Here is a 16,169-nt window from a genome sequence, read left to right on the forward strand (position 1 = left end):
CATGGACACGTGGGTACTGCAGAGGAAGCTGCTGCCATTGCCACCACCCCAGTGGAGACAGGCAATCCAAATCTGGGAAACAATGACCTCTTCATATCTCAGTTCTCTGCTTTAATATGATTTGAAGAAAAAAAAACTCCAAAGGACAGGAAGAAAATCTTCTCTAACCTCAAACTAATTGAACTTGAAGCTTTTACAAAACAACAGTTGCTAATATATTGGAACTCAATACCTCCCCATACTGCCTCATCACAAAAAGGAAAACCTGTGCCTTTTGTTTGATCTATTAATAGACACTTCATAACTTCAATATCTGGTACATAAAAATCTTTATGTTTTTAAGGCCTGAACCTGATCCTGAATATTGCAGGAGTTCATCAGAACTGGCTGTGGAGTGAAATGCAGGTGAGTCTGCTGCACAGCTGCACAGCCATGGCACAGCCCAGAGCTGGGGAGGCAGACTCCCAGCAAGAGCTGCTAACTAGGAAGGGTGGTGGATGGAAGGCAAGGGGCCCTTCCATGCCCAATTAGTCAATTAGTGAATCCCCTGTGCTCACCCCCACATCTGAAAACTTTCTGCTGAACATAAATTAAAGAACTAAAACTTACATTTATTTTACAATGTTTTTTCTACTTGACCTGAAAATATTTCAACAAATCAATAACTACAGTTGAAGATATTACTAGGTGAGAAAATAGAAGCTTCCATAATTTAAGAAAAAAATGTTATTTTCATACAGGTGAAAAAAGCATTTTCATAAAACAAGGCCAGTGTTGCCTAATCATTAAAGCATAGAAACTTGCAAACTCAAATACTTGGTGAGAACCTACCTGCTTACTTGTCATTCAGAACTTCTCTGTATTTGACTAGTTGTGGAATGAGGTTTGCTAATACTTACCTAAAACACCTACTACACACCCTGTAAGGAATTTTCTAAAGGATGTTGCAAAATAGCAAACTAAATCATTAATGAAAAAGGATCAATATTCAGAAAGTTAACATGTGACAGAGGGTCTTCCACACATTTACAACAGCAGACAGTATTCTAATACTGAACAGGAAAGTCCTAGATCTCACTTCTATTTTAAAATCATTCTGCTTTCAAAATATTGCTATTGAACTTGCCCATATGTTCCAATAACTACTCATGAGTCTCATGAGTCTTCTGTATTAATGGCAGTTAAAATAGCCTTGGAATACAGATACTTGAAAAAAGTTACTGTTTGAACTATGTTAGCACACTGCAGCTCCATTCTCTCAAAACCCTGTGTCACTGAAAAAAGAAAATATCGCAACTCATTACCTCTTTGCCATTTTGCTTTTTTTTTGGTTTTTTTTGGTTTTTTTTACTTTCAGTACCATCCTAATTTCCCCATACAAAATGTTAAGCATCAAATATCTTAAATGGAGGACATGTTGTACCTTAAATGAGGTACAAAAAATGAAAAGAGCCCAAGTACTGAACAATCAGTCACACACTATCATTTTTACCTGCATGCACAATGCTTCAGGTTGTGGGCACTCAGATTCCTAATGGTTTGTTAACAAGATCTCCATATTTTCCCTCTTTCCCTCTACATCAATACTGGAGTTACATACCCATTTATCTCAAAGAGATAAATAAATAAATATTGCTAACGTTTTTACACTTAAAGCATATCCCCTCTGGTTTAGCATGATCTGTTAAAGCGATGTCCAACATCTAATAAAACAGGTACTACTCCAGCTGGCATGTTTCCTTGTTCTTCAATAACCATTTTTTGCTATAGTCACCTAAATAACACACTTCATATTCCATTTAAATTTTGCTGATCTTTTCTTTCTGGCTACATGAAGTTTTCTTGTGTTCCATGAATTATTTCAACCAGAAAATACACCTCCTAATACAATGTAACATAGTGACATTAAACAATGGCTGGACATGAAATTTAGAGCTGGCCAACAAGACCTTTTTTTTTTTTTTTTTGGTAAAACATTTAATGAATGAGCCATTAACACAAAGGAATAATCATGGTTCTCTTTTCTTATGGAATTGAGAACACCTTTTGCACCTGTATAATAAAATACAGAGCTAACACCTGAAGAATTATGCATAGAAACATCTTATTTTTACTTGCAATACTATTTTTTGTTATTGTTTTTACTACTGCTCCTAAAACCACTTTTATATGTATTATGCCAATATTCCACCATCCTTTTTTAATGCACATTTTTAGCCCTTACATGCAGAGGTTGCAAGCTGCAAAGTAAAAGTGAACTATATTGAAGTCAGACATTCATTTTAGCTATTCCAAGACTCAAAACATTCTATCATCTGTTCCTATGGAAACTGAAAGGATATTCTAGGTTATATCAGTACCAGCCGATTATGTTGCCCAGAAATCTGGTTTATTTTAATCCATAGTTCAGAGGTATAAATTCATGCTTAGTGTTTAGCTTGGTGATTTTGAATTACTGAGGCGTGGTTAACACTTCAGTTCCATTAGATCATACTTTAAGATAAAACAAACTCCTTTTAGACCAGAATAGTAAAGGGAAAATGTTACAAGGTTCCGTTAATCCCCATGAAGTTTACCGTTCAGATGGAGGATATAACTAATATATATTTGGAAGATATTTTTTGGTTGTTAGATGAGCCATACGTTGCTGCACCACATCGTAACAGAATAGTTCAAGGAAAAAATAATTTAGATTTATAGAAAACTCCTTCAGTAGTGCCATGCACCAGATGGCCAGATGAAGGAATCTGATTTAGCAAGTTAACAAGATCATGAAAATCATAACCATAAGACTAAAGATGAAAAATAAAATTGAATAATGCAACATGAGTGTATTTCTACAACAAAGAAACTTAAAGGTTAGGAAAAAATAAAACTTGTGAGGACAAAAAACACATTAAGTGAAAATTCTCCATATGTATACAGGGCTACTCTAAAAGAAAGGATAGAAACAGTATAAGTTAGTAAGATTTTAATTAAACAGACTCAAATGCCATTGTGAGCTTTCATTACAAAAGCCAATATGACAGCTATAACATGTTGGAATAAGTCTTCTCTGTCTACATTAGAATTAGAATAAGCAGTAAAATGGGTGGTGAAAATGAATTTAAATAAAAAGCTTTGGATTTCATACTCCATTTTCATGAAACAAAACTAGATGATTTAAAGTCAACTATAGCTACCACCCTCATCTTATGCCAAAAGTAGCAAGCAGGTTCAAATTTTCCTCTTTACAGATAAGACTTCAGTCTCCTTACTCTAGATTCAAATAACTGACTTTAAACTGAATAATCAGCAATTTCTTCTATTTCTATATCATACTGTAGTCAATCACTCTATTACGAAATAACTGTCTCAGTCTAGTTTCCAGCAGGATCTCCTGCAGGGAATCAAGACTGTGGTTTAATAAGGAAATATAACAATACTGCCTAAAGTGTACTATATTGGTTAAACTTTTGAATGTAATGAGGTTAAATTCCAACTACTAGCTTTCAAGATAGAAATGTCAGAATAAAAAGAAAAGAAAAAAAAAAAAAAGAAAGAAGCAACGATTACTTTTTTACTTTAAAAAGCATACTCTAATAGCATTTCAACTCTAGTTATTCCAGGTTTTTTATGAGTGTAACCAACAGTATATGGATAAAAAGATGAATGGCTATGAGACTGATTTTTTTTCTACTTTATTTGCTATTCTAATGATCATTTTGTTATTATGCACACCTATACAGTTATGTACATCTACATAAGAGCAATCAATCCCACTGACATGCTGAAGTGCATAAGGGCTTGTATTATTTAAAAGGTATGACAAAATATGATAGCTAATATGTAAAAGCAGGAAAGGGTAGGCAAAAACATCTGGAAACTAAAATTGTGCTTTTGCACAGTACATCAGTGTGGGTAATGTAACAGATTCTAAGCGAAATAAACTAAAGCTGAACATTAAAAAGGCCCCTACACAACCACAGGGCACATGAAATGACATCCTGCCACATTAGACTTTGTTCTACAGTCAAGTACATCTCCACAGAGCTGACAACTTTAGAAAAGCATATTCATGCACTTGCACAGTCCATTTCACAATGAAGCATTCATCTGAAGATGACACTAAACCACCAAAAAACAGCAGGCATACTTTGATTTAAATCAAAGTGTTTAAATATCATGAACTAATCTTGAAAAGAGGATGTTTCAGTGCAACACATTCTCTTGCTGAAGTAGGCAAGATTGAAAGAAACTGAGAAACTCAAAATCACAGGACCCTGCCCAGACAGTCATGCCCCAAGAGCCGTCCACACTTTTGGCACTAATAATTAGAAGCAATTAGAAAATGCAATACTATTATAATTTTCCATGTTTCTTCAAAAAAGTGAAAAATGGAGCCCAATACCAACCATTCTTAATATCTGAATATCTCGAACATCTTGAAGTGCATTTGCATGACTGGAAAATGCTGCCACAGATAGTAAGTGCATGTATTGCTTAAGATCCTTGACATTAGATTGAACACTGACCTATGACCAATTTAAGAATAATTTCACCAATCTTGCCATAACCCTGCAAGCTGTGGTAGATAAACACTCAGCTCAGAGGGCCCCGAAATGAAATAAATTGTGCAACTTCTTGATGATTGTGTCTAAGTGATGATACCTGGTCAATTATGTACATACTTTCCCCTCCAAACCCTTGGGGAATAAGAAACAAGACCTATTAGAGATCCTTGACAAGAGATTAAATGCTGGTCTATGAGAGATCTCACATTAATTTCATCAATTTTGCCATAACACTGGAAGATGAACTACACAAGCACCTAGCTTAGGGACTGAACTGAGATAAATTGAGCAACTCCTGGATAATCACCTCCAGACAACTGGTTAATTATGCAGTCACTTCATTCTCCCATCACTTTTCTCAGGCATTAAACAGCATTAGTCAAGAACACTTATGTATACACTTCTAGTTAGCAATTTTTTAATGTAAAAAAACTTGTACTTGTTCCAGAGACAACAACTGAGAAGAAAGGTTCAATATGAAAAAGGATGCAAAACAGAATAATTTACAAAACAAATTCTTATCAATGAATTACTATATGAAAATTCAAAATGTCCCCAAATATGCCCGAAATAACAACAGTATAAAGATGTTACACTGTGAATAACTAAGAAATTTTTGTTCAGATCATACTGTTTACCTATTTATCCTGTGTATAAAAATACAGCATTTGAACAAGTGTCAGAAGTGCAGTTTAGGATTTATTTCTCTGTTTTATTTTCCCCTCTTCTTTATTCTGCAAGGTTATAATTAGCAAAGCTCTTCATTTTGGTAAAAAATAAATCTATGTATTTTTTAAAAATCAGAACATCCAATTTAACAAAGGATACTTATTAGGCTTACACCTATATCTTTCTTTCTCTAACATGATTAGGACACTTCATTACATGATCACCAAAACAATTTCAATGTATTATCAATGAATTTGACTGTCTCCAGAACCATGCTAGGCAGGTAAGTAGATTTGTCCACACCTTATATACAGGAAACTGGATAATAAAACATCACGTAATTTCTCTAAAACCTAAAACAAAAAAAAATTTAAATTAAAAAAAATTAAAAATAGAAAAAACCTCACCAACCAACCAAAAAAAAAAAAAAACAACGACAAACAAACAAAAAACAAAACCAAAAAAAAAAAACCCACCAAACTAGTCAGACATCTACAGATGCCTCCAGAAGACAAGGAAGGAAAATTGGAAATTTTTTATTCTCTGGCCAAATATACAGAGTGTTTCTGTAACACACAAAAGGACAATCTGTTTAAAGTGCAAACCCATCTGAATTCTGCTCTCATTTCTACACCACATCCTGCTATATGTTAATCAACATTTAATACCATTGATACTTCACAACCTATATCCTAACTATTACAATTTGTATCAGTAAGGTCACAAGCAAGAACATAGGTCCCTAACGTATTTCCCACATGCAAAAATCCATCCTCCTTACACAGAGACCCACAGCTAGCTGCTGCTTAAAGCACTGAACCTAGCTCAGAACTAAGACTACCTTTTAAGAGGATGGAGGAGATGGAAATGCAGCTCTTTTCTGCACACACATGGCCTGGCTCCTAAATCTACCAATATTGTCATGACCAGGTGGAGCTAAGTTTGCTTATCCCTGGCTGTAAGTCCCACGCCAAGCATGGCAATATACAGCAGGAAGGGTTTGAAGCATGAGCTAATTTGCAGAGAAAGTTTTCTCGTTTTTAAACACAGCAGACACAAAACCGTGTCTGGAAATACTGCTCTACCTGGAACTGAGCTATGGTAATCTTAACAAATATCTCTTTTCCCCAGTAATTTCTTATTATTCACATATGCTTTTCACAATATTCCTGTTAAAAACAGGGGTGAAGTGGTACCAAGAGCAAATCGACATTCTTCAGCCTAGGGTCCAATGGGAGCAAAATAGATGATGGGGATGTTTCAGGTTGTTGAAAGATGCAGATATATCTCTTTTTTAAAATTTTAAAGCAGAAAACATTGCTGGCCCTTCTGTTAGAAGGGTGGCTTTTAATCAAGTTCTTGATACATGTCTGCTAAAACAGTCTTTCCTGCTTCCTACGCTATCTGCCATTAGCCTGCTTAGAGTATGAAGGAAAGCTAGCAAGGAGTTTAGGACTAGAAATAAAGATAAGGTTAGAATTCATTTTCTTTAAATTGTTCTATGGGTCATGAAAGACTGTCTATCTGTGCTATGTACACTAGGAGTGCCTAACAAAGCACACTGAACAATAAACAACCTGCCTGTAGCCACTGGTACCCGTGTGCTCGGGTTTGCTATTATTTGTATTACTTTTGTCAACAATAGCAAAGAGACCTTTCTCTTTCTCAAAGGATTAGGAAGGCAAGTGTGGTTTGCAGTTCTATGGGAGCCTGCTATGTCTAACACACTGACAGAAACTTCTAGTTTATACCCAGATGGCAACTTTAAGATTCCACCAGGAACAGGAGTGGAAGGCTTCACTTCTAAAGCAGTTGATGGCTAATGCCACATTTCCAAAGGGGGAAGAGATTTCATTTTTTCTGAGAAATACACAAACACCATGGTGGTGGGCATGCCATAAAAACATGAATTACACTGAACAGAAAAAGGCAATATATTACTTGGGTATAAGTATCTGCTTTCATGTGCTACTGCTGGACATTTTTTGGGGAAATCTCTGCACAGATCACTAGCATGTGACTTATACATCATTAATAAACAAGAAGAGTAACTTCTAGCAGTATCTCTGAAAAAAAAGCTGAATTCTAGAAGACAGTCACCAAATTCTAATGACTTTTGTTTAAAAATAAATACTTCCAGTCTTACTTTTTAAAATGCATTTCTACTCCTGCTTCTCTTCTAGGTGGACACTAAAATACTCTAAAATAGAGACATAAGGGTAATTTTTCTCTTAAGGCATTGCTGAGAAGTGCTACATGAAATATAGAAGTACAGCTCGCTCTTATGTAGGCAACTGATCTCTATTATTTACATAGCAGATGAAAACAAGGGTGGAAACTAAAACTGCATTTGCAAATATGAATATCAAATAACTGAAGAACCACCTGGATAAATACAGATGCACTATTCTCAAAGGTACAGACAGCCACCAGAATACGTACTGGCAGGAAGACAGTTCATCTGAGGAATTCTTTAGTACCTAATACAAGAGAAAAGACGAAGGTCCCATGTCCTCTTTAAGGAAGTTTCAAGGGTTGGAAGGTAGAGGTGTAAATCAGCTTGTCAGTAAAACACAATAACAGGAATCAAAGACATGCTATTCACTAGCCACATTTCAAATTCTAGATTTCTTGAGCATATGTATTTTCTAAAGCAAACTATTGTTCTCAACATTAAATTCACAAATCATATCCAAGAACAAACCTGTGATGCATAACCCAACACCTCCTCATGAAAACATCCCCATTTCTGAAATGACTAAGCACTAATAATTTTCTTCCAAACACTCCTCCATTTGTTGCTAACAGGCCCCTGGCTAAAGCACAACAGGCATATACTTTAATAATCTCTTGATTACCTGGAGACAGCCTGGAACACCTAATAAATCTGTCTATTTTTCAGGTGGAGTGGGATTGATTTCCCCAGGGTTTCTCTGTCAGTTCCATTTTAGTACTTAATATGAAGAGAAAATTATCAGAGAAGGTCAAATCTGACATGAAAAACTAGAACAAGTTCATACTGATGAAGACTTTTGCTAAATTTAAAATAAATGTCCACTTGCTTTTTCCTAGGTCCCATCTTCTGTCAATCTTTATTTAATAACCTATATGCTTCATAGCTTGCAAAAAAGTGCAATCACAGCTTGGCAACATGCTCAAATAGCCAGAAGTTTCAACACTGGAATCGTAATCAAGTGAAAAATGGGGTGTTTTTTCCTACCACTTTATTATCAGCAAATAGTCAAAGGTATTTACCACAACCATGACTTCTTACTGCCAAAAATTAGTTGAAATGACAGTAAAAGTTTGAGACATACCAAAAAATTTTAATCCACAATTGCTTAATCAAACCAATTTATTAAAGAGATTTTCTATTCTGTATACCTTCTATTTTCATGTCAATCTACAATAGTACAAACAAATGCTATCTTGACTTACAGAGAAGTTTAACACTTGGTAAGAAACAGGATAAAAATGTCTTGTTCAAAGCCTCTTTGTTCTCTAATTTAAGATCCAAATTTGACAGAAACTTGTACCAGATTTCTCCTCTCACTCTGGCAATGAGGATTTAAAATATTTTTGGTTTTGAAGAATATTAAAAAGTTTAGTCAAAGGAACATTAAATTTTATAAAGGCAAAAAAATAGCACTAAAGATACTGCAAATAGTTAATAGATGTAGCCAGGTTATTAAGATGTCAATAATTACATTTAATATGAATGAATGTAATTATACATATTCATTTTTATTTCCCTACAGTGAATATTTACCTCAAAGTTTAAACTGCTCTTTGAAGTTTTAATGCAAATCTTTCAAATATTTTCAGTATATTTCTGCACGGCTAAAATGCAGATATCTTCTTACAGTTTTAAGAAACTGCATTTCTCATATTTCTCTATAAAGCTTGGCAACATTGGCAGTGCTGTATATGGTGTTGAATGCATCAAGCTTTTATGACAGTGTTTACAGTTTATCTACTTTCTTCCAAATTACAGGCTCAGATCCTGCAAAATTTTATTCTTGCAAATACTGTACAAGACCAGTTTTGTCAATTTATTTGAATATAGTCATGTCTGAAAATTTCTCACATAGAACTTATTTAGTTTAATCGATGCTGGACAGTGCTACACAAAGCAAAAGAAATCAAGCTCAAATTCTTTTACACTTTACTTTTGAAAGCAAGTAAAGAACAAAGTGTATTTTACCTGAGTCTCCACACCTTGCTCAAGCAACCTTTTAGCCTGGTTCTCCACCTCAAGACGAGCTCTTGCAATAAAAAGCAGGTCATTTTCAATCACTTCTATTCCAGACAGATCTATCCCTTGAGAAAGATAATCTATAAAAGCAACAAAACATTGATAAGCATGACACAGGATAATGGAACATTGTAAGCATGTTAAAACATTTCAAAGTTACAGTCAGTTCCAAGGGACGTTCTTGTATACATTTGACAATACAGTACATCAAAGTAATGTCTGATACCAGAAAAACTGAAAATTGGAGAATTTACTGAAGAAAACCTGGATATTGAATACATTGCATTTACTTCAACACACTTCTCTATGCCCAGAGACTGCTGAAGAGGTGCAAAACATGAGTTCTAGGAACTGCAGAATCAGAATCACGGGTCAAAAAGGGGAAAGCAGTCATATATTTGTTCCAAAGAATTAACTAGATCATTCAACTTGTCTAACCAGATGTTGGAATAAGCGTAATTTGCTCCAAGATCTGAAATTAAAGATGCATTAAAAGGCTCAAATTAAACTTCATATATTTAAATTGCACTACTAAACATTTGGGATCAAAGACAAAAGAATGGTACGAAAAGAAAATAAAAGAATATTTTTCCCTTTTTAATTACAGAATCATCACAAAAATTTGTACTATCGTGGAAAGCACCATCAGTCAGGTAGCTAGACATTACTGGGCTGGACTGGCAACTACAGCAATAAAATCTATTCAAATTCAGCTTTTCACAATGTTTTTTTTTCATCCTTTTTTATCTTTCTGGATTTAAATTTATCTAATTCTCCATGACCAGGTAGCCTAGATCTTTACACTACTGTTTATCACTAAGATAATGCAGGACTTCTCTCATTTACACAGTTTTCAACATTTTGTTTAATGGAGCAGGTTTTCCACTGCTTATTTGGAAAGATCAAATAAAACTAACAAAATAATGGCCAAGGCATTTCACACCGTATCAGATTCTCCCTTCATAAGATGATGTTCCAGTATTTCCATTTACAACCAGTCCTCTATGACTTCCTAATAAAGTTATCTTCATTTTAGTCCTCACAGTAAGTTTATTAAGGCAAAGACTTAAACATTTTAACTAAGCTAACTGAACTTTTACATCTTTGCCAAATAACCTTTCACTTTAGTAGCCATATTTTTTTGTTTATTCACAATAAACTAATCTAATTCTCAGATTAATTTCAGCAATCACATGTTCACAACTGAACACAACATTCCAAGTGAATAATTTCAGAGCTATGTAGAGAACATCCCTGTATACCTGCACATGAAAAATAACATATAAGAAGTTGAAACAAAAAGCTTACTGAAATACTGCATAAAGCTTAGTAAAAGCATAAAGGAAACCATCTCTCTTAACAGTATAGTATGTCAAATAGGTTTTAGTCTACTAAGAATAGGCCTGTAAATGCTTTTCCCTGCATGCATTTGTTTAAAAATGGATCAGAGGTGTCAAAGGTCAGCTGAGCAGCAGGACAGCACAGGCAATTCATGAAGCCCTGTGTGCTGGTGTGTTTACAGAGCTGCTTTTGCCACGGGCCAGAGCAGCCACGCTTACCCCTTATTTCCCTGCAACTTTTTGCTGTGACTAAGCTGCATCTCCACAGCTGTTCTGGCATCTGAACCCATTAAAACTAATACTGAGCTCCCAACAAGTTCCAATGAGCAAGTGTCTTGAATGTGAAGGCTAATCTTCTGACCCCTTTATTTTAGCTGCACAGAAAAAAAAAAGGAGGAAAACACTATCACAGATTCACTCTACTGCTATAGTAAACTCTGAAGAAGTTTTTTGGCAACATGAGATTAAAAAAGGTGCAAATATTGCCAAATATTTATATATACCACAAATACAAGAACTGCTGTTTAGTTCACTTATGGCATAAAGTCATAATCTGGAAGCCCAGGCTGCCTAAACAAAACAAAATTAAAGTATGGTTATTATCTCCTAAATCCACAGAAAAAGATACCATTTCTTCCTGCTGTGTTTTATCTCAAAATCTAAATTAAGTCACTTCACATGCTAAAAAATCTAATCCTTCTGATGGTTTTGGAAAAGAACAGAAAGACCATGCTGCTTTGGCTTCTGCAAATACCTCCATCTGTGTCTCCGACTGACAGCCACCTCCTGCCAATCTGTTAAAATTTTCTGCAATCCTAACAAAGTATCTTACGACAATGCATTTCAGCAGGACTTCAATACAGTGAGCCTTCCTGTAGGTTCAGTGGCTACTACTGTAGATGCTCCTAGTTGCTACTCCAACAGTAAGGAAGCTCTAGAAATTACTCGGTCTTCAGAAGAAAAGCAGTTTTCCTAAGGACAGCAGGTCTATGTCAGAAACACCTGCAAGTGCTTTCCTGCCATTCTTGTGTGAGAGCAGAAGCTGTAACACAGGCAGGGTATGTGCCTTTTGATAGTTTTTGTCATCTATACAGATAACGTAATATTAGACATCTCTACACTTGTGTGCTCTCAACAGTGATGTTGCTACCATGGACAGCACAATGAAACCAAGCAGAAGGACAGCTGACCTAGGAGTAGCCAGATCATGCCCAGAATACCTGTGCATTTAAGATCTGATTTATTTAATATATTGCAGAGGAACTCACACATTCCAACCAGGCAGTTTTAGTTAGTAAAGAAAACCTGTCAAGTGAATACAACAAAAATGCTATTGGTTATTAACTCAGGGAGTAGCCAACATAGGATTTTGTTTCAGGCACTTACTCATGTGATCATTTTTCTATTTCTTGCTATGCAAAGTCAGTCAATAACACTGGTCACGCTCAGAGGTGAGTGGGACATGGGCTGTAAGGTACTTGTGTCTTCTCATCAGGAATTAACCAGAAACAATGGCTCAGCCCTCAGCTAGCACAGATTCTGGAGACTGGTGTCCAGTTTAAAGCATGTCAGGTTTTCATCAGTTTTAACCGTAAAGCTCTGCAGTAAAACTATTAATGCATTAATTGTAAAAGACTTAGTGAGCATATATTTATGACTGACATCTCTCCCTTAAGAGATTTTAAAGGTGCATATATAACATTTCGTTATCTTTGGGAAGATTTGTGTTTTTAACAAATTAGAATCTAGTATCTTGTACCACCATGTGCCAGGGCTGGAGCAGCCACCAAGATTCTCAGCAGCACCACAAGCAGCTCCAGCCACTTCTCAGCACAGCCAGGGAGCAAATTAGAGGAGGGAGCTACAGTCCTATAACCATTCGTGTACCTCTCATCCCTCTGATAATTCTACCTCTTTATACAGGTTCGAGAACATAAAGGCAAATCCTTAAATCTCTCATAGGGTGTTGGTATTGCTTCCCTCTACCACACCCTATTAAACTTGGAAAGCACAGCTGGAACTAACTTTCTAAGAACTTTAAATACAGACTGGCTACTGAATCATTTTCTTGAACAAAAATACTGTATGTCAAGGCACAATACACTCTAAGACCTAGTAATAAGTGACATATATAATCTACTTCAGCCTACCAAAGGGCTAGAACTTTCTATTTTTAATAAAACAACTATTTTTGTCACTACAATACAAAATTTTCTTGGTTTACTAAACTTGAACAACATTTCTAATCTACTGGTTAAGATGCTGCTTGAAAATGTATTTTTTAAAAATAGTATAGTTATGCAAGAGGAGTTTCATAGACAGACAAATCCAATATGCACATAGAACATTAGGCAGAAAAACAGTACTTTGAGCAACATGATTGGCTTTCCTTAATCTAAACGACTCACCAATACAGATTCTTTCTATTATGTGATCTCATTTTTTAACCTCAAATATTCTTTGTGATAATACAGAATCAAGATTAGAAATTGCAACTTTCTGTAAGCATTGAAATATGTTTTGGAACAGAGATAACTGTGATGCTAGAACCCTTATGAGCTCCACAAAAACTGTATTACATTCTTTATATAGACTGAATTGATTCTGAGCTTTTGCTAGAAATTAGAGAATCAACAGAAGACTACTGAGAACAATCAGGTGCACTAACAAAGAGGAAAACAAAAGACAGTAATAAACCAATGTGATTAAGCTGCATGACTCAAGAGGCTACTTGAGTCAAAAGAGAAACCCTTCTGTGCTCTCAGAACCAACCTCCGCGACACTAATAAAGAGGTGCAAAAGAGGAAATTAGAACATCCAAAGTGGATTCCGCAGAAGCAAACACCTAAGGTCTGCAGACATGTAACTCCCCTCAAATGCAAGAATCCAATGACAAATTAAGAGGTGTTCCATGGGAGACTGGGAATGGGGGGAGAGGGTATTAATGGAAAATAACCCATTCCTGAAATTTTAAATAAAATCATAGAATGATAAAATCACAGATCTTTGTTTCCCTGTTTGAGGAAGGTTTGAAGTGTATTTCTCTTGCATTGGTCATTTTTTTACTTGATTCTGCAGTCTTACAGATAATGTTGGTAATAGCCGCACCTTAAGAATATACTGCTATTTTTCCATAGTGAAGAAAAATTACAATTTTTGAAGTTACTAATTTAAATTCCAAAAAGTCAACAGGTCTAAATGATACCAAAGAGTTCTGCTGGGATTTAAGTATGCAGAAGATGAGAGACTCCATGATTTATCAAGAACTATTATAGAAGACTCGTGGGCATTGGTAGAAGATGTTTATGAAGCTGAAGCTAAACTGCTATTGGCAATATTTGTTTCTGTTATCTTCCATGGTCTTAGCTGAAATGTTAGTTACAGCAGTAGCTACTGGACAGGAAGGACATCCTGTTTGTCTCACCTGTATCTGAAGCAACAACCCAGGATGCTGCTTGGCCAAAATATGTCAATTGGTTTGTTTTGGTCAATGCAGCTAATTTAAAATCAAAGCCCTGAGAAGACTGCCTGAGATCCCAATACCTCAGGAGAAGACCAATGCTCAGCCTTTGATGAAAGCAACCTAAGGTTTCACATTATATCTCTAGTCTCAAGGTGAAATAAGCAAACACCCTACCTTAAAGAACAGTGGTCTGCTGCTTGGAGTCCATTAAATTTGCCACACAACTGATGCATATAGAGCAGGTGGGGAATAGCAAGAGCAGGCAAATTTCTAAGTGTTCAAACTAGAAGCTGATGCTTCCAAAAAGAACCTTTGCTAATGTTTTGTTTTACTCAGACTAATTCTCCACTTAAGCAGAAATGACTGTCCAACACTCTGCACCAAATTACTTGCTGAAGCAAGCCTCATATTAAGCATTTAAATCAAGTGAAAGCAATTCCACTACTGGTACTATTAAACAATATCTTACTGCTATCTTATGCAACTTGAGCTCTTCAGAAAATGGTGTTAATTCCTATCAAAACTTCATAGATTACAATGCCTTTAAATTGTTCAAAAAAAAAAGAAATGTAATTGCTCTATACGAGGTGCCATACACAATGTTATGTATTTTGAATATACTTTAAAAATTATTAATTTTGCATATTAAATTATTGATTTTAAGGTTTTTTTTTCCTGCAGGTATTATTAATTTATTATTAAAGAGGAAGAAAAAAAATATTTTACTAAAATGTCAGTTAGTTAGAAATTTCTTTCTTTTCCTATATGGCAAAATTCCTGCAAACGTTTCTTCAGTGAAACAACAGAGAATAAAATCTGTCTGTGTCACTGGAATGCCATAAGTTCCTATGAAATCTGGTCCTTATTTAAGCAATTTCTACCATCTTAAAAATTAACAACTCGTATGCATAATACATAAGATTTCAATTTTTAGCTGTTTGAGCAACATTAAGTGAGAGAAAAGTGTCCTGCTGGAGACAGAAAGTGAGTGGGGCCCCTTGGCTCTGTATTTGTTTGTTTTCTCAGACAGCACATTAACACACTCTTTCTGTTTAAGTCCAGAAAAGGAAATATTAGACAACCAGTTATAGTGTCTGCTAGATGTCTCTAGTGAAGGGGAACATGAGAAATAAAAACAAAGCAAAGCACTTTGCAGCTCTTCATTTCAATCCAAGACTGGTTTCATTTTAAACAAATCAGGTCAACAATACCAAAAACAAACTGGTGAAAAGCATGTAAGTCAAAGAAAGCAAAACTTTAAATGCTCATTTAAAGACAGACAATTATCTTGTACTGTAAAACAGACCTGCCATGTATGTTATATTATTACACAATGGTTTGGTCAGAAGGGGCTTTTAAGGAAAATGTAGTCCAACCCCTCTGCATGGGCACCTTCCATGCTGTCATGTTGCTCAAAGCCCTGTTAACCCTGACCTCGAACACTTCCAAAGATGGAGCATCATCTTACCTGATCAAAGCTTTACTTTGGAAGAACACTGAGAATTCAACACTAGAATTCAGAGACCATGTAGGTATGAAAAAATCGAACATTTTCTAGCATGTTAAAACAAAGGGGAAAGTTTTCAGTGTAAAGGCAGGTTGGAATAAGAAAGAATAAATTGTCATCCTGCACTTGGGATCAGCTTTGTTTCCTCCAGAAGATTGTTCCTGTTTTTTTAACAGAATATGGTTTATGTTAAAATATTTACTAGCGCTTTAATAATCATCTATGTCCAATCCTATCTACAGAGGAAGCCTGCTGCTTCTCTCCATACTGCCTGCAAAAATATAAAAAAACACACCCTGAATTGAGAACAATTATGGGGGAGCAGGGAGGAAGACTGACTAGCTATTTTTAAATTAAATTAAAGCTGCATTTAAGTTGTCTT

At 35.4% G+C, this 16,169-nt stretch overlaps 1 protein-coding gene across 4 annotated transcripts in view; it reads right to left on the reverse strand.

Moving 5' to 3' along the window:
* The window catches only part of COG5 (component of oligomeric golgi complex 5), a 172,096-nt gene that overhangs the window by 90,641 nt on the left and 65,286 nt on the right, over nt 1-16,169 (reverse strand). For all 4 annotated transcript variants that reach the window (XM_068189682.1, XM_068189686.1, XM_068189685.1 and 1 more), the window contains one exon: nt 9,427-9,557. In XM_068189682.1, the coding sequence (XP_068045783.1) occupies nt 9,427-9,557 (131 nt within the window). The remainder of the gene's footprint in view (nt 1-9,426; nt 9,558-16,169) is intronic.

Source organism: Anomalospiza imberbis, chromosome 5 (assembly GCF_031753505.1).
Source record: "Anomalospiza imberbis isolate Cuckoo-Finch-1a 21T00152 chromosome 5, ASM3175350v1, whole genome shotgun sequence".
NCBI lineage: Eukaryota > Metazoa > Chordata > Aves > Passeriformes > Viduidae > Anomalospiza > Anomalospiza imberbis.